A 20,613-nucleotide genomic window follows, 5' to 3' on the forward strand; every position below is an offset into this window, starting at 1 on the left:
GCAGAGACAAATGTTTGACAAGGTGATACGTACTTCTATTTTCTTGGGTGTGTTGGACCGCTCCTGATTAATCAGGTTCTTTCTAGCAAGGCTCCCATCTGCAGGACCCTGAGAAAAATTAACATTTATTATGATTAGCCATTAAGTAAAATATATTTTTATTTATTGATTTACCCTGCTTACGCTATCACCTCAGCAAATTCCGTCATGATGGGAAAGGCAGGTTTACAATCAGGGAGGCAAATGCAAGTAAATAGCAGAACCAATGTGACTCAATATCCGTGGGCAGGAATTCCCATCTTTGCCAATTTTAATAAGCAAGTAAAATGCAGCCACGCACGTGCTATTTTCTGATATTCTGTCTTGTTACAAATGAGCAAAATGGCAAGACCCTGATTTTCCCTTCTGGTCGGATCTCTGCATTGCTCAATCTAATGGGGAGAGGGATGATTTACACTGCATAAACTGCGACATGATGTAGGATTTGGTGAACCACTTCCATGCAAGCCATTTTGCTGAGCCTGAGACCACAGCTTCAAACTCCAGTCTTGCTGGTTGTTTTCGTACCAATACACAAATTGGGCCTACTCTGTCATTATTAAGATCATGGCTGATTGGACTGTGATCTCAATTCTGCACTGAAATTTAAAAAAACAGAAATATTCAGCCATTTGGGAAGAGATGGAGAGATAGCATTTCAGGTCAAAGGGCCTTTGATCAGAAGTGTTGCAGTTTATCTGATTCTTTCCACAGGTTTTGTTCAGGTGCCTGTCTACATTTTGATTATACCTTGATAAAGGGCTTAACATCTTTATTTTTATTATATAAAATATATATATTTGACCTGCTGAGTTTCTTTAGCATTATTTTGTTTACCCTAAACTTATCTTTCCTCAAACGACAACCTGCCCATTCCAGATTTTTATCTAATAAATCTTCCTAGGGTAAATCCCAACACAAATGTGGTTTCAACCAAGTCCAATGGAACCAAAAGATAACCTGTCATTGTAATTAATACACAGAGTAGGCCGGAGAAAAAAAAAACCTGCTAAGTTTTGGGCCCGAGTTCCTTGTCAAGGTATAACCTTGTCACAACCTTAATGAAGGGCTCAGGCCTGAACTGTTGGCAGCACTGTTGTCATAGCGATCAGGACCAAGGTTCCAATCCAGCGTTGTCTGTAAGAGGTTTGTACACTTTCCCTGTGTGGGTTTTCCCCGGGGGCTTCTGTTTCCTCCCACCCTTCAAAAACATATCAGGTTAATTGGGCTCATGGGCTGAAATGGTCTGTTACCATGCTGCATGTCTATCTTTTAAATTTAAATTTTAAATACATTTTTGCTTCCTATGGGCATTGTGGCACCTGCTAAGCTTCTCCAGCTTTTGTGCATTAACTGAAACATAACCTTAGCAATAAGCAATAATATATTGTGAGCTTTCTGCAATACTTGAACTTTTCCAATCATCCATTTGCCAAACCAGATTTTCCTGCATGTCAAAGCTCTACAATCTCTCACCATTTACATAGAACTTTCTACAAAGTGGACTTTCACAATTTCTACCTTTTGATCCATTTGCTACAACTTGTCCGCTCTCAAAATTGTTGCTTTCGTGTGTCCACTTCACAAATTTCCCATCTCTCTTTGTAAATTTGTAAATTGTGATGCACTGATCTGTGTCACAAAACTCATTAGATCTTGCTGACCAGTAAAATACTGAACAATAAAAACACACAGAAATGCGAGAGGAACTCAGCGGTCTCACAGTGTCCATGGAGGTCAAATATATTACTGACGTGCTGGGACTGAGTCCTTCCTTAAGGATGGCATTAACATTGATTTCTCTGGTTCCCATTTAAATCCACCCCCCCTACCCCTAACTTCATCCCCTGTCTCCTTTCTTCTAGTTGGTTCTCTCTCCCTCTCCCCTCTGTTTCCTTTCACAGAGCCAAAATCAATCCTCACCTTATCATATCCTTTTTTTTGTGTTGGTCTGGACTCCTCCCCCTCCCATTCTTCTACCCTTCTTGGTCTTTACTGAGAGACCTGCCTGCTTTTAGCTTGAAGAAAGGCTTAGGCCCAAAATACTGGGAATATAACTTTACCTCCTATGGAGGCTGCAAAACTGGCTCCAGCATCTCTGTGTGCTTTTACCACAATCAAAGTGTCTGCAGACTTCCATGTTTCACCCCAAAATATTTATCAATGCCTGCTCTCCGTTTCACATCAGCCAGCCAATCTTTGACCTTCACTAAATATTATCTCCTACACCATAAGCTATTATTTTATAAAATGATATTTGATATACATCTTAATGTGTTGACTCACAATTTAATTATCATATAGTTCCCCATCATTCACGGCAACTGTGGTAACTGCTACAATAATTTGGTCAAAAATTATTTTTCTTTTACAAAACCATGTTGACTTTACCTGCATACCCTGAGGTCTGTAACAATATATTTAATAACAGTTTCTAAATTTTCTCTATGACAAACTCACTGGCCTATAGATTTTTTTTTGCTTTTAGATTCCCTGCTATTTGAATAAATATTTTAAGGTTATAGCAAACTAAGTTCTGAAAATGTCAAGTGTCCACTATCGCCTGGATTTTCAGATGGAAATTACTTTAATGAAAGCATCATTGCATTTATAAAACAGTTTAAAATCAAGGGCATTGGAAGTGAACTGGCCAAACTTTTGCTGAATAACTTCGTTCTGAGAAGTCTGTACAGCTCAGAGTTGTTCATGGTGAAGTTTCTTCCACACAAAAATTATTTAGAATGAAAAGAATTATGTTAAATCCGTATTCTTAACTGAAAATAATCTTGCAAAAAGAAACCTCCTCTGAGTAATACTAGAAACTAACATTTAAATACTATATCCCCTGATGGCTTGATGATGAAATGCACCATACTGTGTGATCAGGAGCCTACTCCCCAATCGCATGACCAGCGTAGCTTGCTTCCATGTTGATTTTGAGAAATTCTGTTTGGTTTTCAATGTGTTTATAATCCACATCAAATTACACACAACAGCCTGTTCAGTTCATTGCATATTAAATAGAAGCTCTATGTATTTATTTTGCCACATCACTGGGTTGAAAACAATAGTTAGTACACACTGGGGAAGAAGTGAGCCTATAATTATTTATGTGGTTTTTTTAAAATCATATAAGCACTTTGTACCTCACGTATCATTTATGTTGTTCCCCTGCTATTTCAAATAATCGAAAATCAATAAGAAACACCACCAGACACTCTGAAGAGTCATTGTCAAGTTCAGATCTGCATTAACGCCTCCATGTTATTGAACAATGAGATTGTGATAGCCGCAGGATACAATATCACATTTAATATGGTTCAGGCTAAAACAAGTACGATTCGTTTTTTTTTACATGAAACTACAAAGCATCTTAATTCGCTGGACTCCCTTTACCTTCAATTCTATGTGTTGTTTGTATATGCACGCAAGGTTCACTGCCAAACCCATTCTGACAATGTGTCCCTGTCCCAGAACCTCTATCATATGAAAGGAGAGGAGCATCTTAACAGAGAACATCTGCACAAGGTGAAGGGAGGAAAGATAAAGGCAGACATCAAGGATAAGTTTTTTTAAACACAGAGAGCTGTGGGTGCCTGGAATGCATTTGACAGGGGTGGTGTTGGACAATAGGGAAATTTCAAAGTCTCTTAGGCACATGGATGCAAGAAAATAGAGGATTATGGGAATGAGGTAGGGAAGGTTTGGATTGTTAAGTGTAGGTCAGCACAACATCATGGGCTGAAGGCCTGCACTATGCCGTGCTGCGCTGTAACGTTCTATATTACATCGCCTACACTCCTTTCCAGCCCAATCACAATTCTGTCATAACGTTTTCTACTGTTGCTTCAGCGGGCAAGAACTTGATGCCAGTGGCAAAAAAACTATGGCTGATACAGTGCTGCGGTAGTGAGTGATGGGTAGGTACTTTGCTTTTGCAGACAATGCTCAAAGCTAGCCCGTCTCAAATATCAATGACCTGTACAGTGGTAACATCTAGTGTGATATTACAATCTCAGTGAACTGTTGAGAAGAAAGGGAATGGAACATCTGGAAAACTTTTAATAGACAGCTAAGCCCTACCTCTGACCATAGCTGACTATCGAATCTGTGAAGATTTTACATTGTGTTTGAATGCCTATTACATTTAAAAACATTTGAATTCATTAAATAATAACAAAATATCAGTTTTATATCTATGGTGCTCCATCGCTACCAGAGCACCACAGGGCCACATTCTTAGCCCCCTGCTCCATTCTATACATGTGAACAAATTTAAGTTCTTGGGAGTCACTATCTCGGAGGAACTTTCCTGGACCCAACACACTAATGGCAACATGAAGAAAGCATGTCAGCAACGTCTCTACTTACTCAGGAGTTTGCGGAGATTTGGTGTGACATCGAAAACCCTGGAAAATTTCTACAGATGTGTGGTGGAAAGAGTGCTGACCGGCTGCATCACGGTCTGGTATGGGGAAACCAATACCCCTGAGTGGAAAGCCCTGTAAAAGATAGTGGACAAAGCCCAGGCAAGACCCTTCCCACCAACGAGAACATCTACAGGGAACACTTTCTGTCAGAGAGCAGCAGCAATGATCAAGGATCCACATCACCCAGCACATGCTCTGCTCTCGCTGCTACTATCAGGAAAGAGGTGTAGGCGCCACAAGACCCCCACCACCAGGTTCAGGAATAGCTGCTACCCCTCGACCAGACTCCTCAACAACTAACTCAATTAAGAACTCATTTAAGGAATCTTACTGTTGCTATTGATTTTTTTCTCTCTGTATTGCACAGTCAGTTTGTTTACATTTGTTTCTTTATTTGCACATGTAAGTATTTTCTTGAGTTCAGTTTTTAGCACAACCAATACGTGGTAATTCTGCCGCGCCTGTAGGAAATATAATCTCCAGTTGTATGTGATGTCATGTATGTATCCAGACAATAAATTGAACTTTGAAAAAAAATCTTTAAAAAAACACTTTGCAACACCTTTAAAATACTAAAGCTCAACTATTTGAAAAATAATGTAATTGCTTGCGGCACTTTTCCATGTAGAGCACAGGAGGGAACTGAGTGTGTTGCTTCCATGCCAGAACTCTAGATTAATTCTGTTTTATAATCTTGCTCCATGGCTCTACAGATTAATGATTATAGTCTGAGAGAGTTAGAATATAAAACATTACAGCACAGCAGTACAGGCCCTTTGGCCCATCATGTTGTGCCGACCTAAAATGAATCCCTCCCTACTTCATAATCCTCTCTTTTTCTTTCATCCTTGTGCCTGTCTAGGAATCTCTTGAATGCCCCTATGGTTCCAGTCTCCACCACCACCCCTGGCAAGGCATTCCAGGCACCCACAACTCTCTGAGTATTAAAAAAAAACATAACTCTGATGTCTCCCCTAAACCTTCCTCCCTTCACTTTGTACAGATGTCCTCCCACCCTGGGGAAAAATACATTGGCTGTCTATCCTATCTATGCCTCTCAGAATCTTGTCGACCTCTATTAAGTCATCTCTCATCCTTCTTCACTCCAAAGAAAAAAGCCTTAGCTCTGTTAGATGCTAGAAATTCTGCCTTAAATTGGCGAATTCCTGGCCCTGACCTTGTGTTGAGTTGAACAGTTTAACTCAGCATTTTTCTGATCCTTTAATTAATCGACAAAATCCATGATCCACTGAATTCTCTCCAATTAAATCTCAATTCTCAATTAAATCTTCCGTCACTCTCCTTTGCTACAAAATGGAGCCTGCCCAGGATCTGCACTTTCTTTATTTCAATGGTGACAGAATTGCTTCATTGAAGTTTGGGTGAAGGCAAGTTCTTTTTAAATTATTTGACTTTCTTATTTAATATTTATCTTAAAATATTCTTGTTTAATTTTTGAATGTGTGGAGGAATTTTATTGCATTTTCAATGGTGTTTAAATATTTCATAATTATAGAGAGGTGCTGAAATATTTAAAATCCAGGCAACTTCGTCACCTGGCAAAACAAGAGATGAGGCTTTTCTGGCTGTTATATTTACTGGAGGAGTTTTAGAGATGGGGCTTCTCTCCTATAAATCATTCAAGGCCTTGCCATTGAACTTTGGACCAACTACATAGGTCTTCATACTTCTAGATTTGATGATAATTTTATAGTTGGCAGCAGGACAATACCTGCAAAATCCAGTCAATAAAATGTCTCAGTTAAGCATCTGCGTATAGAAATACTGCCCTGCCAATCTTCTCACATGCTATGCCATCCTTTCTACAGCTTCCAGCATTTTGACCCTTAGAATTTCAGTCATGAGAACAACAGAACTGAGCCAACTTCCATTATCACGCAACAAACACCCTGATACAAACAAATACCAGCCACTAGAGGTTGCCGTAAAATTAAATTGATTGGAAATAATAACAGACTACATTCACTTTTACTGTGATATTTTGGTAATTTCCTCCTATAGACTGCAATAGTTTCTTAGTATTAGGATAATTTAATTGATTGCAAAGTGTTTCAATAGCATGAAGGAGATTCTGTACATGCAAGTTCATTTATCATTTATTATTTATTTTTGTATTTCTAATGTAACCGCCATCATCTACAATTTCGACACAGACCAGTAGTTGAACCAGAGGCAACGAATCAATAGAGGATTGTTTCAACTTGATATTGGTTTTGAATTTAATAGAATGAAACCAAAACAAAGGAAATAAAATGTCAACAAACTTTACAAGATCTAAGCAAATATTGTACCTGTGAGATAACAGAATAGTCACTACTGAAGGTCTGAAATTTAAATGGAATATAAACAGTCTCTTTGGGCCGTAGGTAGATTTGTGGGAATTGTACACCTCCATCAACATGGAACATATCCTCTTCCAAAGGGGTCAATACTTTGCTCAGGTTCTTGAAGTACTTCCATTCTCTGCTGTTCACAATAACACTGGAAACAACGCAAGATAATAATATTTTAACAAATAGATGCAGGAATAATTCACTCCTTCATCATTCAGTAAAACCATGGCTGTTTCTTTTTACTTCAGTGCAACTTTCTGGCACTAATTTCCAGTCCTCTCGATTCACTTTGTATGCAGTCTCTGTTTTGAATATGTTCAGTAACTGAGCCCCAATGGCTCTCCTGGGTACAGAAATCTAAAGATTCACTGCCTTTTGGGTGATATTTATTGTATAGATGACTCATCTTTTAAGATTGTGATCCAGATTTTCTTCGCTTCAGATTTTGAAAATATCTTTCCTGCATCTTTACTCAAAAAACACTTAATATGCTTCAATGAGATCCCTTTGCTGTAACTACCAGTATGTAGTCAAAAAATACACAAATGCTGGAGAAACTCAGCAGGTCAAACAGTGCCTTTATGTAGCCCGAAACGTTGGTGATGTATCTTTACCTTTGCTACATAATGGCACTGTTTGACCTGCTGAGTTTCTCCAGCATTTGTGTTTTTTCACTTAACCACGGTGTCACTGAATCCTGTATTTTACCACCAGTGTGTAGTCAGTGATTTATGTTCTAGGACATCCATTTCTCAATAAAGATTTACCATTCTTACTCTCACTGTTTAAGAAAAACTACATTTTTTTTTAATATCAAAGTGGATGACCTCACATTGTTCGACATTGCATTCCATTTGACATACCCTTGCCCAATCATATATAATTAATAATTAAACAAACACCCAAAGGCTCTTACATTATATAGTTTACAAGGCATTTTTTCTTGCACAGAGGGTGGTAGGTGCACTGCCATGGAAGTGGTGGAAGCAAATACTCACCATTTGAACCAGAAAAAAGTATTTTGACAGAAGCATAGACAGGCATGGAATGGAGACATACGGACCATATACAGGCAGATGAGATTAGTTTAGATTGGTTTCCTGGTTGGCGCAGACATTATGGGCCCATCTATTGTTCAATATTCTCTTTCCCTTCAAGTGCACACTGAGCACTCTCATTCCTCACGGCTCGATGCTCAGGGCACTCCTGTTCATGCTACTGACCCGTGAATGCAATGCCAGATCCACCTCTAACAGTCATCGAGTTTACAGATGACACAAAAGCAATTGTCATTCTCAGCCATAACGATGCTACAGCGAGCACTGTAGAGAACCATAGAACACTACAGCACAGAAATGGGCCTTCTGGTCTGTGTCAAACCATTTTTCTGCAGATACACGATCAATTACACAAAGACTGAAGTTACTGGAACTGAAGGCTTTTATTAGCTAGAGATGGACAGCATCCCTTGTGTTGCTGGCTCACCCTGACCCGGGCTCCAACTGAAGGTAGGGTTGTGGCATGACAGCCTTTATGAGGGATAAAGGGGAGGAGTCACAAGCCAGCCAGTGAGAGAAGGGTCAAACATAAAAGGTCACGTCGTGTGGTTTCACCACATCTGTCTAGTCCCACTGGCCTGCACCCAGTCCATAACTTTCTATACCTCTCCCATCCATACACCTGTCCAAATTCTTCTTCAATGTTAAAATTGAGCCTGCATTCACCACTTCAGCTGGCAGCTCATTCCACACTCCCACCACTCTCAATGTGAAGAAGATCCCCCTAATGGTTTCCCTTTCAACCTAAACCCATGTTCTCTGCTTTGTATCTCACCTACCCTCAGTGGAAAAAGACTACCTACCTTTATTCTCTCTATTTCCCTCATACCCATCCAGGCAAGACCCTAGTAAATCTTCTCTGCACTCTTTCAATCTTATTGATATTTTTCCTGCAGTTAGATGCCCCAAACTGTACAGAATACTCCAAATGTGGCCTCACCAATGCCTTATACAAGTTTATCATAACATCCAACTCTTACACTCAATACTTTTATTCATGAAGGCCAAAATGCTAAAAGCTCTCTTTACAACCCTATCCACCTGTGACACCACTTTCAGGGAACCATGCAGTTGTATTCCCAGATCCTTCTGTTCTACCTCATTCCTAAGTGCCCTACCATTTACTGTGTATGTCCTTTTTTTGGTTTATCCACCCAAAATGCAACACCTCACACTTGTCTGCAATATATTCCATCTACCATTTTTCAGCCCATTTTTTCCACTGGTCCATATCCCTCTGCAAGCTTTGAAAAGCTTCCTCACTGTCCACAACACCTTTTATCTTTGTGTCATCTGAAAACTGGCTGATCGATCAGATTATCAACCAGATGTATATCATCTTGATAGAGAATACAAACAATAATGGTCCCATCACTGTTCCCTGAGGCACACCACTTGTCACAGGCCTCCAGTCTGAGAAGCAATCATTCACCACCACTCTCTGGCTTCTCCCGTTTAGTCAATGTCAAATCCAGTTTATTACCTCTCCATGAATACCAAGGTGGAAAACCTTGTGATATGTTGTGCAGATATCAACCTGAGTCTCAATGTGGACAAGTTGAAGGAGATGATAAGTCACTTCAAGAGGACCAGGAACAACCACCCTCCACTACTCATCAATAAATGTAGTGGAGAGAGTAGAGAGCACCAAATAGCTTGGGAACCACTTAACTAGTGACCTATCACAGCCACTCAACATCTCCTCACTTGTCAGGAAGGCGCAACAGCGACTGTATTTCCTGAAAAGAGTGAAGCGGGCAAGGCTACAGGCAACCATTATGTCAACCTCTACAAGAGCTCTATCAAGATGGCCAGTTGCATCACAAGCTGGAGAGAAATGAGTTGGAGGTCAATCCACTGGACTTTCGGAGTGGCACAGAGGATCACTGTACTCTCCCTCCCCCACCCCCAATCAATGTGATCTACCAGAATCGTGTTTTGAAGAGGGTGCACAAAACCATTGAAGACCCCCTTCAACCCCGCACACAGCCACTTTCAGCTGTTCCATTGGAGCTAAGAAACAGCTTCTTCCCATGGGCAGTGAGAATGCGAAACAACTAACCACCTGAGATGCTACTATTTATTAAACAATATTTATTTTTATATATGTATATTTGTCCTGTGTAAAAATGAACTTGAATTACATTTGCACATCTAATCCTAACTGCAGTGAATTACAGTCAAGCGATTGAAGTCTACTGGGGGTTTCAGGTAAGAAGCTGGGTACTGAGTGAGCCAGTACTTTACGACGGGTACCAGAGGTTAGATGTTGGAGCCCGGGCTTCACACTGTGGACAACATACCTGAGTTCTGAATGTTCACATTCAATTGTTACAGTGTGTTGAACATTGTACGGATTTTTCAACTTAAATTCAAAAAACTCAGCATTCCCAAGTGTGGAGTACAATGTGAACTGTGTGGTGATGGCCTGGGATAACATCTTGCTGATACTCTCTGCTTTAGTTTGCTCACGATATGCTTCTATGATCTGTAGATCTCGCTCATGCTGGATCCATTCCTCATGCTTTGACTGAAAAAGAATGGAAGGTATTGATTGTAGTGAACAGACCACAGACTATTTGGAACCTTGAAAATTCAGAATCTCCGTGAAACATGAACATTTTCAGAATCTGTAATTGTTGTGAAAACACAGAACTGCTGGAGGAACTCGGAGCAGGCCTTGCAGCATCCGTTGGAGATAAAGATATATAACCGGTGTTTCGGGCCTGAGCCCCATTTCAAGGTATGAGTAAATAGAAGGCAGGAGTCTGAATTAAAAGGCTGGGGAAAAGGAAAGAAAGGAATGGAGTAGAAAGACAGACCATCAGTGAAATATTTTCAAGGGATTCTCTCTACCCTGAAGAAGTATTCTTTTTGAAGGGAGTTCTGTGAGAGCTTCTCCTTCTCTGTAATCACTGCTGCTCTCAAACTCCTCAACAAATGTACTTAACTCCCTTCCACAGCCATGTGTCTGTTTCTCTCTTTTCCTTTTTCTCTCAGTCTCCTTTCCTATAGCTCAGTATTCACAGCGCCAACCCCATCCCCAATCGATTCTCACCTTTCCTTTCCTCCTACCTACTCCCAATGATCACCCTTTATCTGTTGGTCTGTGCTCTTTACTCTTCCCTTTCTTTCCCTGTCCCCAGCCTTTTAATTCAGGTGCTTGCCAGCTTTTTACACATACTTTGAAGAAGGGTTCAGGCCCGAAACGTCAGTTCTATATCATTACCTCCGATGGACGCTGTGAAACCTGCAGAATTCCTCCTCCCATATTTCTGAGGTTTTACTTTAATTCAGATTTTTCAGCAATGAATAAAAAAGTCTCTAAGGAACTTAGGATGAATTCCAGGTCAGTGCATGTTGAAAGCAATATTCCGCACCTCCCACACCATGCACAAGATCCCCATTTTGTAGCCCAGCATGCACCTGTTTCTGACTAAAGTTTTATGTAGGGCACCACAACAAAAGCTAAATTAACAAGGATGTATTTTTAAAAAGTCTTGGACAGATTTAGGATGTAAAATTAAAATTGACCAGACACTGGATGGAATTGAATAAGTCTAGGACGAATTTGAGATTTTTTTTTAAATTAAAAACCTGGGGAAAAAAATTAGAAGTTAATAAGCTAGTTCAAGAAAAATATCTAAATAAAAAAAGTGGATTCTAAAATGCATTTTTAAATTAATAGGCTGTCATTGTTATATGGTCATATTTATGGGCAGGGTGCAGGTAGGTGGGACGAGAGGGAGTACTTAATTCGGTGCGGACTAGAAGGTTCAAAATGGCCTGTTGTAATTTTTATATGGTTACATATAGTTAAAATCAACCTGACGGATGTCACTTCTACGAGCTATTGTCTTTATTTTACAACTTGCACTTTCTCAGACTTGCTTTAAAATGTTCAGGTGAGTTTAATTTGTAATGAATTTAAGTGAAGTTAATATAAATGCCACTTTGATCTCTGGCTTGATTTCAACATCAGAGTCAGCGTGGCTGAAGAAGGTGCTCCGAATAACTTCAGGATTTCAGACACAAACTAGACAAGCAATGAACACCAGTAGTTTTGCCTTCACGATCTTTTCAAAATACCCTTTAGGAATGGGCAGAAATCACTAGCTATCCAGACTCCAAAGTCCCAGGTTACTGGTTTCTATCATTAATGCTGGATTATAGAATATTTTTCTGCATCCAAGAAATATTTTAAACTGAATCATTTTAATGCTCGTTTTATAAAATTTCAAGATTTTGTTTTCAGATGATTTTTATTTTCTGAAGGGAATTCTTAAATTTATGTGTCTTACCATAATATGGCTTTTTGATTGAAATTCAGATCCAAATTCAAGCTGTTGAACAGACATCATCCGGTTCAACTTCCGCCTGCGAATATCCTCTGCCTCACTGTCCAATGGCTGCTGCCCAAAACGATCAATTCTTGCTCTGGAGAAAATAACTGAGGCCAACTCACTATCCAGGTTCACCAAGCGCTGAGCTCTGCATGTACTGTGAGCTTAAAAAGGATAAGATAACTGATTGAAATTAGATAAGATTACTTTCTTTTAACACAGTGGACTGTCATAATCTGGTAAAGTCTAAAGAGATATGTAATCAAATTCAAAAGTAAAATGGCTTTGGATAAATACTTGAGAAATACACTTGTGGGACTGGAGAAAGTGCTGAAACTAGTAATATATTCAGATATTAAAGCAGATGGAAAAGAACCATTTCCATTGGTTGGGAAGTCGAGGATAAGTACATTATTAGAGATGGGTTTACAAGAGATGAAGAAACATTTCTGTACACAAGAGTAATAGAAACTCTTCTACAAATGATCATTGATGCTATTTTAATAGTTAATTTTAAATCTGAGATTAATGGTTTTACATTTAAAACAATGAAATTAATTAAGCAACAAAGAGCAAGGTGATTAGATCACAGAGCAATTTCACATTGCCGTTACATATAACAGATATACATATAACTATGCAAATATATAAATGTATATATCATACAACTCTGATTAATTGAAATCAGAATCTCTGAACTCAGAAATCCTCATTTATTCAAAATTTTTTTGGAGCCGATTTGACCAGGGATGTTGGGCTCCTGGCAGCAGCAGCAGTGGATCTCCGGCTCCCAGTGCCAGCAGCAGTGGATCTCCGGCTCCCAGTGCCAGCAGCAGTGGATCTCCGGCTCCCAGTGCCAGCAGCAGTGGATCTCCGGCTCCCAGTGCCAGCAGCAGTGGATCTCCGGCTCCCAGTGCCAGCAGCAGTGGATCTCCGGCTCCCAGTGCCAGCTGCAGTGGATCTCCGGCTCCCAGTGCCAGCAGCAGTGGATCTCCGGCTCCCAGTGCCAGCAGCAGTGGATCTCCGGCTCCCAGTGCCAGCAGCAGTGGATCTCTGGCTCCCAGTGTCAGCAGCAGTGGATCTCTGGCTCCCAGTGTCAGCAGCAGTGGATCTCCAGCTCCTGGCGGGGAAGTGTCAGTGATCGGCGGAGGCCAGCAATTCTTTTGGTGAGAATTAAATATTAAGCCTTACCTTATTGTTTGTTGTTGTTTAAACATTGTTATAGGGGATTTGCAGTTGCTACTGGGCTCTTTTTAAAAAATGACCGGTTCTCCAAAAAAAATGTTTATACGAAATCGGCCCGGACCTGACCATTTTGGATAATTCGAGTTGTACTGTATATCATTATCCACACACACACCCCAATAACTATTTTTTAAAAAATATAAAACATGTTATATAAAAAACATATTTCTTCTCTTTCTTCTTTGGCTTGGCTACTTGGACGAAGATTATCTTTACATATAACATATACTGTCAGCTTTCTATTAATAGAGCCCTGGCCAGCTACATCACAGTGTGATATTGGATCAGAGGTCAATTCACAGGACTATAAGAATGGCAGGGAGGAACCCTGGGGACTCTTTCCCCTCCATCCATGTGATCTACTGGGATTGTTGTTTGAAGAGGACTCACAAAATCACGAGGACCCCTATCACCCAGCATGCAGCATCTTTCAGCTACTCCCACTGGGATCGGGACACAGGAGGATCAGAGTCAGAACCACCAGGCTGAGAAACAGCTTCTTTCCATGGGCAGTGGGTCTGCTGAATGACTGATGAACGACTCATACAAACACTTGGAGACACTACTATTTATGAACAATATTTATTAATTTTTATATTTGTATATACATTCTCATATATATTGTTTGTCTATAAAGGTGTTATGTTTGTATGTGTGCTTGCATGTTTTTGCACTGAGGACTAGAGAATGCTGTTTTGTCACCTTGTACCTGTACAATTAGAAGATAATAAACAAACTTAAATGGAAACCCAGCTTGCATCTGTAATAGCTCTGATAAAGCATTACATTCTTTGTTCATATTCATTCTCTCTCTCTCCCCTGCTCTTCACTTATGAATCCATCAACCAGAAAGTTTCAGTCACAGTTTATCTCCACAACACTGGCCTCACTCTATCAATGATATTATTCCCTTTGCCCGATCCGTTGCTCCCCCACTCTCACTGTAACTTAAATCTAACTTGTTTTATCACTTTCCCAGTTCTAACAAAGAGCCTTTGAACTCTGCTTTTCGTTCGACAGCTGTGCTTTTCCACTCATTTCTATTTTTATTTCAATCTTCCAATGTAGGTCTTTTGTTGTTTGTCATTCCTTTTGTCTGTACCCTTCTGTGGAACTGAGAGATACTTGCTTCAGTGTGTCAATGGTCAAACCTAATTCTACAAAAAGGTGGAAATTAATAGAAACTTATGATACACGCTAAGAGATTGTTACGTTTGTTTAAGTTCATCTTGCACGGCGGCCATTACCATTGAATTCAAGCAATAGCAGCAGTATAGGGAAAAGCCCAAGTCCAACACCAAAGTAGCCGTTACTCTCAGGTGTGAGTAAGTTCAACAGTGCATCAAGTGACAACATACATTTCCTGCACGCTTTGGATCCACATAGACCCTTATGTGTCTTTTACCTGAATATCATTCACAAAGCTAAAATTTCCATTGCAATAGTTTTTGTGGGACTGTCGTCAGTTTTTATTCTAAATGTTCCCCTTTGGACATCAAAACATTTAAACTCTAAATATTCACAGTCTACAATACATTGTGTGAAGAGATAGTGAGAAAGCAGGCATGTACATGTTTAACATCAATATACTGAAGATATGAATATGTTGCTGGTTTGTGAGCCATGAGAAAATCTTGCAGCAATTTTTCAAAATGCAAGGTGCCTCAGATGCGTTGATTATTTATTTGCAATTTTGCTGTGAGAAAAATGGCTGGCACATTTGACTGCAATATTAATACAGACTCTACATTCACTGCACTTCAAAGCAGTTCACTCCATTACAAAACAGTAGTTTGTTCTCCATAAGAACGACTTATGCAAGGAAATACTCACATGAATGTTTAATGTATAGCCAGAGTGGCTAGTATAATGAGCATGGAAAAAAGGAAATGTATGCTGAGGTAAGATGTGAATAAAACTTGGAAGAATTTAGGAACCGATACAAAGAAAATCTTGGTTGTGCCAAGTACCTTTGAAGTAAGCAACTGAGAGTCCATCTTGAAAGGATTCAATATTATGAGTTGTTAACTATGATATCTTTTATATGTATCTTCGTTGAAAAACTACAGAGTATAGCCGCATAGCTTTTGAAAAGTACTGGAGAATTCAAAATATACAGGACCCAATTGTTATTTCTTTATATGCAGTAAGTTTTTTTTAATATCAAAATGTATTGCACAGAATGCCTTAACAAGCTCGTTGATAAAAATATATACTGTACACTTAACATCAAGGGCCTTAGCAAGAGGATGAGTAAAACTTGATCAGTGACTTACCACTTAGACTCCTCACAACCACTGTAGACAAACTCCCACCAGGAAAGCCACTGGTCCTGTCATGGGCAGAAATTACCTTTGACCGAAGAGAAGGCATAGAACTATTCACTTCCAGCTCACTCCGGTGTCCTATAGAACCAAATTCAAGACAATAATGATGAATGTCTCACATTAATTTTGATCACTTCTCAACCAATGCCATCATGGGCACCAGACTTCACTCCATTAAGGACATCTACAAGAAAGTAGCCATCATCATCAAGACCCTTACCACCTTGGCCGTGGACTCCATTACTCCCTCCGCTGCACATCAACAACTCTAACTGAGAGAGTACCAAGCTCCTAGTGATCTATCTAGGACACACATTTTCTCACTTGTCAGGAAGGCGCTATACCGACTGCATTTGACCACCATGTCAACCTTCTGAAGGAGGCTCTATCGAGGGTCTCCTGGCCTGCTGAATCACAGTGTAGTATGGTTGCTGCGGAGAAATGGATTGGAGGTCATACCAGGATCGTTGTCTGATGAGGGCAGGCAATATCATTGAGGACCCCTTATACCCTGCACACATCTTTCAGCTACTCCCGTCAGGAAAGAGACAGCACCACCAGGCTGAGGAACAGCTTCTTCCTACTGGCAGTGAGAATGCGGAACTACCAAAGGAACTGCTCACACTGATCACCCGAGACTGTCATATTTCCAAAACAAGATTTATTTATTTAACTATTTGGTTATACGAATACTTGACCTGCTTGTGTATTATTTGTCTGTACATGTGTTATTTCTGGGTGTGTATCTGCATGTTTTGCACTGAGGACCAGAGGACATTGTTTTGCTGGGTTGTACTTGTGCAATCAGATGATAATAAATTTGATTTGACTCTGCTACCAACAGGAAGGAGGTACAGGAGCATGAAGATGAACAAAAACAGCTTTTTCCCCTCCACCATCAGATTTCTGAATGGAAAATGAACCACAGAGACTTCCTCTTCTTTTGCACAATTTTTTTAAAGCGTGTAATTTATCGCAAATTTGCGCCTGGAATGCTGCCGCAAAACAATGGATTTCGTGACATGCTCATGACGATAAATTTTGATACCCATGCTTAGTATCTCCAGCAATTCTTTATCTGCTCAAGATTACAGTATCTGCAGCTTTTTCAGTTCCTCACAAGAACCTGAATAGTGCGGAGAAATAGTATTTACATATTTGTTTATTTTTTATTTAAAAACTGCACTCCATTCAGTGAAATCTCCTTTAACTCTTCATCTGATCAGAACTGTGTACACATTGATCAAAACATTTCCAATCAAACATTTAAATTTTGAAAATAAATTGAAAGAAACCTTTCAGCAACAAGTGGTCTTTTACAAGATAATGGAAGATTCAAAGGTTTGATGTCTGACAACTAAAAGCACCTCAGTCATGCCCTGGACTCTCAAGAGGGCCTCTTAGGAGTCTCAGAACAAAGAAGAGGAAATTTTAAAAGAGGTGTGCAAAACCAAGAGCTTTGATAAAGTGCAATTATTTCCAGTCATGAAAGCAACTGCAATTGGATAACAAGAATTGAAGATGATTGGAGGGGGGAAAAAAACAGGAAAGTTGAAAAAAATATACATCGAGTTGCAAGGAACAGGTAAGCACAGCCTCAAATGAAAGGCAAGGATGGGGATGTGGGGATCTTGTTTTAGTTGTCACTTTTAAAAGGTATTAATACGCAGGGAGGGAAAATTGTCTGGGTACTGGAAAGGTGCACGGGATTGCAGTTCATACAAATAGCTCTTTCAAAAGATGATTCAAATAGCCTTTATCTACACAATGTGGTTCTATCATGTAGAAATGAGTGTTCAATCTCTTACAGTGTATTAAACAAGTGCAGTACTAACACCATTTACATGACGTAAATAAAACATTTTAAAATTAGCCATACAGCACTGTAACATGCCAATTCATCCCCGAGTCCATGGTGCCCAAATTATACCCCATTAGCCTTTGCCCCGGTACACTTTTTGAAAGGTGGGAGGAAACCCACGTAGACACCTTAGACAGCAAGGAATTCAAACCCCGGTCCAGTCCTGAATGCTGGTGTTGTAAAGGCGTTCCACTAACCACTACACCAACCATGCTGTCCTTCATTCATGTAGTTTTCCTCCTATTCCTGCTCAGATTCCATGGCAAACAAATATCACAACCGCCACATCAATGCTGATTCTTAAACAGAATCAGAATTGATTGTATTGAACAACCTTTTTTGAAAGCAACCTCTTGTCATGGCAGTCAAGGAGTCACAGTTAAAACTGCCATGAAAAAAGTTGTGGAGAAATAGAGAATCTTTTTCAGTATGTTTGGCCACTAGCTCTGTGAGCATCAATACTGAATGAGTCTTGCACTGTAGGAGCTGCAACATGAGATGACCTCATTGAGCAGGTAGAAATGATGAAGGATTACTATCAATTGAAATATATTGAAAAATAAAAGTGCTGGCTGCTTGATACATCGAGTACTGGGGACCATTCAAGTCATGTACCCTGCTAATTTGGCATTCATTCCTAGAGGAATAACATACAATAGCAGGGATGTAATGTTGAGACTCTATAAAGTACTGGTGAGACCTGTCTTGGAGTACTGTGTACAGTTTTGGGTGCCTTATTTGAGAAAAGGTGTGCTGGCATTGGAGACGGTTCAGAGAAGATTTACTAGAATGATACCAGGTATGAAAGGGTTAACACTATTGACTTTTAAACTTTTTCTTTCCACTTAAGATCTTTTACATCTTCTTCATGTACTGCAGATTATTAGCCCAACATTTCACTGAAAGCCATGTGGTGTCTGAGCATTTCTTTGGTATTTCTCTGAACAGTCAGTTTAAACTTTCAGGTGATATTCCACCTTAAGTAATCCCTATGCCATAGCTGCTCTGTGATTAGTAAGGGATTGCTTAAGGTGGGATGTGAGTGGGAAGGGAAGGTTGAGAATCACTGCTCTCGACCCAATTGTTACTGAAATATTTGGCTTGACAAAAATTGTCATTGGTCCATTTCCTTTGGAGTTATGAAACCGTGCACATAACGAGTCAATCAGGTGCAATTAAAATAATGGTTTTCAAACTTTATCTTTCCACCCACATACCTCCTTAAATAATCCCTTACTAATCACAGAGCACCTATGGCATAGGGAATACTTACAGTGTATGTGAGTGGAAAGAAAATGTTTGAAAACCACTGGGTTCGTATGAGGAACATTTGGCGGCTCTTGGGCTGTATTCGTTGGAGGATAGAAGGACCTGATAGAGGCATTTTAAATGCTAAAAGGCCCATACAGAGTAGATGTGGTAAGGATGCTTCCCATGGTAGAGGAGTTTAGGACTATAAGGCACAACTTCAGGATAAAAGGGTGTCAATTTAAAAGAGATCCAGAAAAAAAATTCTTTAATCAGAGGCTGAAAGCCAGGGAGAAAGCTGGGAATGGGGCTGAGTGGGAGGATGGATCAGTTCATGATTAGAATGGCGAGTAGACATGATGGGCTGATTGGCCTATTTCTGCTCCTTTACCTTGTGACATGGAGTGGGGTCTAGAGCATAGAACAATACAGCATAGGAATAGGCCTTTTGGCCCATCATATGCATGCCAGCATGATAGCAAATGTGCGTGTGTTCATATTCTTCCATCCTTTCTGTTCATATGGCCTGCTTAAATTTCTTTTATAAGTTGCTATTATATCTGATCTCCCCAGCATTGTGTTCCAGCCACCTACCACTCTCAATGCAAAAACCTTACATCATAACTCTCCTACGTTCTTCCTCTTGCCTTAAAGTGTATGCCCTTTGGTATTTGACATTTCTCTCCTGGAATAAAAGACCCTAACTCTCTACCCATTCTACACCTTTCATCATCAAAGTCACCCCTCAGCCCGACAATGCAGCAAAAACAATCTAATGCAGAGAAAACAATCTTCGTTTATCCATCTTTTTCCATATAGCTAATACGCTCTAATCCATGTGACATCTGGGTGAACCTTTTCTGCATCCTCTCCAAAAGCCTCAATGTGTTCTTGAAATGACACAATCAGGAATGCACATTGTACTCCAAATCAACAGCTGCAACTTGACTTCCCTATTTCCCTGACTGATGAAGACAAACATGCCATGCACCTTCTTTACCATCTTATCTATTTGTATTGCCACTTTCAGGAAGCTATAGACTTATACCACAAGACCCATCAGGACAGCAATGCTCTGAAGGGTTCTGCCGTTAACTATCTACTTTCCTTTTACATTTGACCTCCCAATGTGCACCATCTCACGTTTGTCTGGATTAAACTCCATCTGCAATTTCTTGGCCCAAATTTCCAACTATATCCTGTTGTATCCTTTCACGGCTTTCTTCACTATTCACAACTCCACCGATATTTTTGTCTAAGTCATTTACTTATTTCATTCTGGTTTGGTCTATATTTTCACGTGAGTTTTAAATGCAGGTCATAGGTCACACCAAAGGCGTCGCCAACTTCAGTAAATCTGAAAATGACTGACTACACCAATGGAATCATAAGGCAGCACGCTCGATACTCAGCAAATAACAGCCACGCCAAGAGAAATCTTGCTCACGCTAATTTCTCAATGGCCTCTAAATAATTCAGGAAGGATCAGTGCACAAACAGCCTTTTCGACACAAGCTCACATCAAAAATGTGCAATTTGAACATTTTATGTCGTAGCATTAATAGAAAATGTTAATTGCAGAAATGAAGTACACAGAAATATATTACAAAAGAAAATGAGATGCACAGCAGGTAAAATAGCCCAAGGCACAGATTTAACTGAATCAAAGGCACGTAATTCTGAAGAAAGAAAACATTTTTATTTTCCC

At 39.8% G+C, this 20,613-nt stretch overlaps 1 protein-coding gene across 1 annotated transcript in view; it reads right to left on the reverse strand.

The window, feature by feature from the left end:
• The window catches only part of nphp4 (nephronophthisis 4), a 346,370-nt gene that overhangs the window by 35,141 nt on the left and 290,616 nt on the right, over positions 1 to 20,613 (reverse strand). The window contains exons 17-21 of the mRNA XM_069919049.1: positions 15,746 to 15,874; positions 12,183 to 12,388; positions 10,185 to 10,411; positions 6,782 to 6,971; positions 34 to 108 (exon numbers count right to left, since the gene is read on the reverse strand). Coding sequence (XP_069775150.1) covers positions 34 to 108; positions 6,782 to 6,971; positions 10,185 to 10,411; positions 12,183 to 12,388; positions 15,746 to 15,874 — 827 coding nt within the window. The remainder of the gene's footprint in view (positions 1 to 33; positions 109 to 6,781; positions 6,972 to 10,184; positions 10,412 to 12,182; positions 12,389 to 15,745; positions 15,875 to 20,613) is intronic.

The sequence above is a fragment of the Narcine bancroftii genome, chromosome 2 (assembly GCF_036971445.1).
Source record: "Narcine bancroftii isolate sNarBan1 chromosome 2, sNarBan1.hap1, whole genome shotgun sequence".
Lineage (NCBI taxonomy): Eukaryota > Metazoa > Chordata > Chondrichthyes > Torpediniformes > Narcinidae > Narcine > Narcine bancroftii.